Here is a 6,453-nt window from a genome sequence, read left to right on the forward strand (position 1 = left end):
AAGAACTACTCCTAGTTGAATAACCTGACATTGGCGAGTTCGATTGATGAGTTAAATAATGCACAATTAGTAAAGTAATTATAGTATTATTATTAGTGGAGACAGGACCACCTTATTAAAAAGAAAAAAGTTATCAAAAATAAAAGAAAATATTTTTATGGAACGACTCAAAATAGAAAATGTCATTATTTGTATGGAACAAGGGAGTATGTAATTTTTTCTACACACCCAAGCAATGAAATCATGGAGTACAAGTATTTCTTATTCTACATTCTTTAAACTATGGCATTTTTCAATTGAATTCTGAATGGCAGTTTTCCGATCATCGACGATCCTAATTCCTAAGCTTCTAGCTCGAACAATAAATGTTGCAAATGCATCACCATGATAATCCTACAGTATCTTTTCTTCAGTTGTTAGTTCCTCCTATTCCAACTAGTATAAAATTAGAATAAAAACATTTATTAATTTTTTATACTTCCTCCGTTTTTAAAAAATAAGAACTTTGAAAATGACACAGGTTTTAATGCAAAGTTGATAAAGTAAGAAAGAATAAGAGAAAAAAGAGTAATGTAAGAGAGAAAAGAAGATAAAATACTGAAATAATGTTAGTGTATTGTCGGGTTCATTTCCTTAAAATGAGAAATTTTTATTTTTAGGTAATAGAAAAAAAAAGAAAGAATTTCAAATAAAAATAAAAATAATAAAGAATTTCTTTTTTTTTTTTAAATGGAGCGAGTATGTAATTAAGATGCAATTAGAAATTTGACCTCTTATATTATATTATTAAAAAAACAAAACATTTAAAGTAAATTTAAAAATAAGAAGACAAGTTGGAATTTCGTGAGACATGCCTTCTTGAATAATAGACTGGTTAATTCAATTGTAGAAGAAAAGAGCTAGGTGGTCAAACTTTTACATGATGGTTTCCACGACCACGAGCTTCTCTGTCAATATTTTTGTTAATTGAGCACTTTGATCCATAACAATATAGCTTAAGTCAAATATTTTTGTTAAATAGGGAATAGTAATTATATAACTGCTACTAATCATTGTATGTATACATGAATTTCACTGGGTATTCCAAAAAATAATAAAAAAATTAATGTATCCTTTTTGTACAAGTTCTTCAAATCTTGATGTCGTGTACAACACGGCTACTATCTCGGGTCCCTGAAAATTTGTCACCTATTTCTTTTTTCGTCCGTTCCTAAAAATTTATCATATTTCACTTTTATCATTTTTGGTAGTGGACCTCCTACATTCCACTAACTCATTCCTACTCACATATTATTTTAAAACAAACATATAAAAGTAGGACCCACGTGCCACTAACTTTTTCAACTCACTTTTTATTATTCTCTCCGTCTCCCATTAGGAGTCACACTTCCGTTTCTACACTCGTTTTATAAAAATGATAATAAATAGTTAAAGTGGAGAAATGATAAAGTAAGAGAGAGAATAATGCAGACAAGACTTTTTTCTGCATTATTCTCTCTCTTACTTTACCATTTCTCCACCTTAACTATTTATCATCATAAATTTTATAAAACGTGTGTAGAAACGGAAGTGTGACTCCTAATAAAGGACGGAGGGTAAATGGTGACAAAATTTGAGAGATGGAAGGAGTACTATATATAATATGTCATTCATAATGTAGAAAATGAACACATATATTATATGATTTCTAGGACCCCACCTGTTGAATTTTTCAATATATATATATATATATATATATATGCTGCCGTTTTTGACATTTCATTTCTGTCATATCAAAAAACCATCTTTCTTTCTTCCTCCAAAATTAGTTGGCTTAAGTTTTCAAACTTTCTTGGAGAGCTTTCATGTTTTATGCCCACAAAAATTGCTATTCAGTTTTGATCAAGTTAATTTCTCCACCTCAGCATGCCTACTACCCTCCAAGATTGGCTCCAAACCCTCTATGTGCTTCTCACCTTCTCTGCAGTCCTCTGCTTTGGCGCCCTTAAAAGTTTGTTTTCTTTGCCCCAATTCCACAATTCTTTTGTAATTTTCCTAGCTCATGACTTTCTTGATTAACTGCTTCAGGTGTACTGGTGGGCCCTATTGCCGGTTTGCTTCTGATTTTGGGGAATTTAGGGGTGATTTTAGGCCTTTTCCCTGCCCATGTTGCCTGGACTGTTTACACCCTTCTCAAGTAATTTTCAAGTATATTCATTTTTAGTGTCCACTTCTTGATTGCCCATTTGTTGGGACGAATTTAATGTTTTTATTGTTTTTAATAATAGAACACATAAGTTTGATGCCCCCCTCAAAGTTGCAATCTTGTTGGGATTGCCTGCTCTGTTTGGTCTTTGGTTGGGGCTTAGCATAGCTGGTAGTTGCCTTGTGGGAGTAGGGTATGGCTTCTTCACTCCTTGGGTTTCGTCTTTCGAGGCCTTTCGACTCGAGGATGAATCGAAGAAATTCTACCACTGCCTTGTGGTATGCTTATAGCTGAATGATGAATGAATATGATATGTTTTGTCATTGTTTTGATATGGTATTGCATATTTTAGGATGGTACATGGGGAGTTGTCAAGGGAAGTTGCACCGTTGTTCGTGATTTTGCTGACTTGTGTTACTATTCTTACCCGAACTACTTGAAGGAGCTGCGAGAAACTCCTGTTTCTAATGAACTGCAGCCTCTGAGGTAACATACTTTTTCCACTGATTTTGCAATTGAGCTAGCTTCTTTGGTTCGCGTGCTAGGGAGATTCGTGTTAGATGCACATCGTCTAGCTAAGTGAACTTGCTTTTACGAGTTGTCAGTGGCAATTTCTTGCTTCATTGATGATTTGCTACAGAACTCTGCATAGTTAACTATTATGTGAATGTTTTATTATGGAAAGTTACCATGAATTCGATGTATTAGGTTGTTAAGTTCGTTTTCTAGGAAGTTGGATGCTGGTAGTAATCGATGATGTGCTCTTATGAAACTATCGTCCAGGTTCATTCATGTACCCGCATGCATCATTGTTGGCCTAATGGGCCTTATAGTTGAAATCCCTCTTTACACGGCTATTGCCATAGTAAAGAGTCCGTATATGCTGTTCAAGGGGTGGCATCGGCTACTACATGATCTGATCAGCCGGGAAGGCCCTTTTCTTGAAACGGCTTGCATCCCCGTTGCTGGTTTGGCGATCATCATGTGGCCACTCGTTGTTGTAGGGAGCATCTTGCTGGCCATATTCACTAGCTTTTTCGTCGGGTTATATGCATCTGTAGTAGTATACCAGGTTTGTGCTCCACCTTAACAGGATTGTCATCGCTCGTGTTGCATTTTACCAGTGACTCTATGTATATACTGTTGCAGGAAAGGTCGTTCAGACGAGGTGTTGCCTATGTGATTGCTATGGTGGCAGAGTTCGATGAGTACACCAACGACTGGCTTTATCTTCGCGAGGGCTCAATACTTCCAAAGTAATTGATACAGTTCACTTCCTTTTCTTTAGGTTTGTGTGTTTTTAAGTCCATTAGTCGGACTAATAGTGTCGTTAACAACCAGGCCCCGGTATAGGAAGAGGAAGCCATCCAGTGCATCAGAACCTTCTGTTGGGCGTAATCAGTCAATACACGAGAGGTTTAGGTCGATATTCCCTGAAGCTCATGGAGTGCTCGTTCCGACCCTAACTGCATCGAGATCTGTTAGAGAGACGATAAAAGAAGTGAAGATGGTTCAGGTAAGGCTTCTCTGAAACGATATTCTTTCATGTTTGTCGCTAATTCCGTTGTCTATGCTCTTAGATATGGGGAAGCATAATGAAGGCGTGCGAAGTGAGGGGAATGAAACTAGTGGAAGCAGGCGTGATAACACAATCCGACCTCTCAGACTGGTTGAAGGCAAAACACTCAACTGATGGATCGGTCGTGGGGATTGGATTGCCTTGTTTCTCGTTGCTGCACACTCTTCTCGACTCCATTCAATCTGGATCAAATGGGCTGATTCTATTCGATGGCACGGAGGTGAACCATCTGAACCGACCACAGGACCGACTACTTGACTGGTTTTTCCACCCGGTCATGATCCTGAAAGAGCAGATACGAGCGATGCAGTTAGAAGAAGGCGAGATAAGGTACCTCGAGAAAGTGCTGCTCTTCGGTGATAAAATGGGCCGCGCTAAATCCTGGGAAAACGGAAGCTTTGTCCCTCATGATTCCCTCCGAGCTGCACAAATCGAGGGTATCAGTCGCAGGTAACAACTAACAACCATCGTACATGAAAGGCCATTTTTCGTGTGATTGATTCGAGTCCATTGTCGATGAATTACAGGATGATGGGGATGAATAGAAGTGTGGCCAAGTTTCCGACTTATAGAAGGAGATACCGTCATGTTGTGAAGGAACTAATGGCTCATGCCGGTGGGAAAGGGAGCTCGATGATGTCAGTTACCCGTCCTTTAGTGAAAGACGGGTCCATAAACTCGTCTATGGGGAAGGATGGCTCGATGGGATCGATGTCCTCGAGATCAGTTGCTTCCATTGATATTGTTTGAGTGAGAATTATGCCTTCTTGCAATTGATATTGTTTGAGTGAGAATTATGCCTTCTTCTTGCAATTCTGCCTCTCTAGAACCAACTGTGCTGCCTCTGCGGGCAATTAGCATAGTCCTCATTTACATAGGATGCACAGTCTCTTTAGTGTGTATGTATATTATCAGTTGGTTGTTTTACACTGCATTGTTAAATTATGTATATGTAAAAAAGGTAGAGAAGTATAGAAATCTTTTGTATACTTATTCTTTTGAATGTCTATATGACAATATTTATTCTATTCTTTTTGCCCCTTTATTTTAATGTTTATTAAGTTTGGTATGATTTCAATGCATTTTCTTTTCTCTTCTAGCTTTTTCTCCTGGTTTCGTAGACACCTCGTATCACTCACATTTTATCCATTTACCTATTTCTTGTAATTTAAGTTTTAGTTGTCTATATTCTTATTTATTCTAATACTTATAGCACCCTAATCCAAAATTAAGACTAAATCTCCACCCTTGAATTTTAAAATGAGTGGATGAGATTAAAGCTCATAAATCTCAATAAATAGTAGACAAAATATCAACAAAAGGTTAATATCGTCATTATGTTATCATATGATAATTTTCGTGGGTGTTTTTTTATATCAACATTGTGTATTACAAATATCAACAATATGACATTAGAATATCAATACAAGGACAAGAAAATATCAACACATTTTTATTGAGATTGAACATGCATAATATTGAGATTTTGCTTACAATATATTGAGATTTTGTTGCATTTGTTGATAAAAGCTGCTTATCAACATGTACGAAAATTGAAATATAATTTATCAAATTTCATCACCCGAACATCGTCGGAACATATGCAATTGAGATCTCGTTGGAATCCTTATTAAATTATCTTTAATTTGATATATTTTTTGCGAAAAAATAATTTAAATTGATAGAGTTACGTAAATTTAAAGATTTGAGATGATTTTGAGGAGAGAGAAAATAGTTAGTTATAATTACTACATATAGGATTTGACATTAATACCCTTTTAATTTAATTAATAATTATTTAAATTTAAAATATATTACACTTGGCATTATATTAACCATAAAATTTTCTAATCTAATGGTTGAAAATTGATCTCAATTTGAGATTGATAATTATTTAGTAATTGATTATATCCCTATTCCTGCTTAATTATGATATCTATTTAGGGCGTAGTATTGCAAGAGATAGTGTGGAATTTAAATTTATAATTATGTTGGTGTAATTTTATGGAATTTACCATGTCTGCTTTAATTTTTTATATAAGGAAAAAATAAGTAAAATGTACTCATGTTTTGTAATAAAATAATAAGGCGTAAGAAAGAAAAATGCCGAGAGTTTGTGTATTTATGTGCAAATAACTCAATGAGAAATGTCTTACTCTCTGTGTTTCTAATTAGGAGTCCATTTTTGATCAGTCTCATAACAAAAGTCCATTTTCCCTTTTATTATAAATAGTAAGTACACCTCAAATTCCACTAATTTTTATTCACATTTTATTATAAAAATTAATACTTCATTCATCTCGCCATAAGTGAGGCGCTTCTTTTGGACACGAAATTTAAAAACTTAATATTTAAGAGTTGGTACATAAAAAATGAAGCACGAGAGAAAACAAGCAGAGGAATGAAGAGATAATAAAAAAAGGTTAGAAAATAAAGTAATGAAGTATATAGGAAATGTATTAGATTTTGCTAAAAAAAGAAAATGACTCATTTATGATGGGACACTCCAAAAAATGAAAATGACTGACCTGCTTACGATGGAACGGAGTAACATATAAAAATGTGACTCGTATTAAATTAATTTTTTCAACTTACTTTCCTTGACGTTTTTTAAAACTCAATTCAAGTGAAATGTGGACTCTTAATGTGAAATGGAGGGAGTATTATTATCTAAGTCGTGTTTTGTCGT

At 34.9% G+C, this 6,453-nt stretch overlaps 1 protein-coding gene across 1 annotated transcript; it reads left to right on the forward strand.

Annotated features, from left to right (window-relative positions):
- The first annotated feature begins 1,772 nt into the window (after positions 1-1,772).
- On the forward strand, positions 1,773-4,792 carry LOC125192708 (uncharacterized membrane protein At3g27390). Its single transcript, XM_048090335.1, has 9 exons — positions 1,773-1,990; positions 2,068-2,176; positions 2,268-2,463; positions 2,538-2,671; positions 2,969-3,257; positions 3,335-3,441; positions 3,527-3,701; positions 3,766-4,214; positions 4,292-4,792. Exons 1-9 carry the CDS (start codon positions 1,906-1,908, stop codon positions 4,512-4,514), a joined length of 1,767 nt encoding a protein of 588 aa, XP_047946292.1. The 5' UTR covers positions 1,773-1,905; the 3' UTR covers positions 4,515-4,792.
- Positions 4,793-6,453: the final 1,661 nt, after the last annotated feature.

This window comes from Salvia hispanica, chromosome 6, assembly GCF_023119035.1.
Source record: "Salvia hispanica cultivar TCC Black 2014 chromosome 6, UniMelb_Shisp_WGS_1.0, whole genome shotgun sequence".
NCBI classification, from domain to species: Eukaryota; Viridiplantae; Streptophyta; class Magnoliopsida; order Lamiales; family Lamiaceae; genus Salvia; species Salvia hispanica.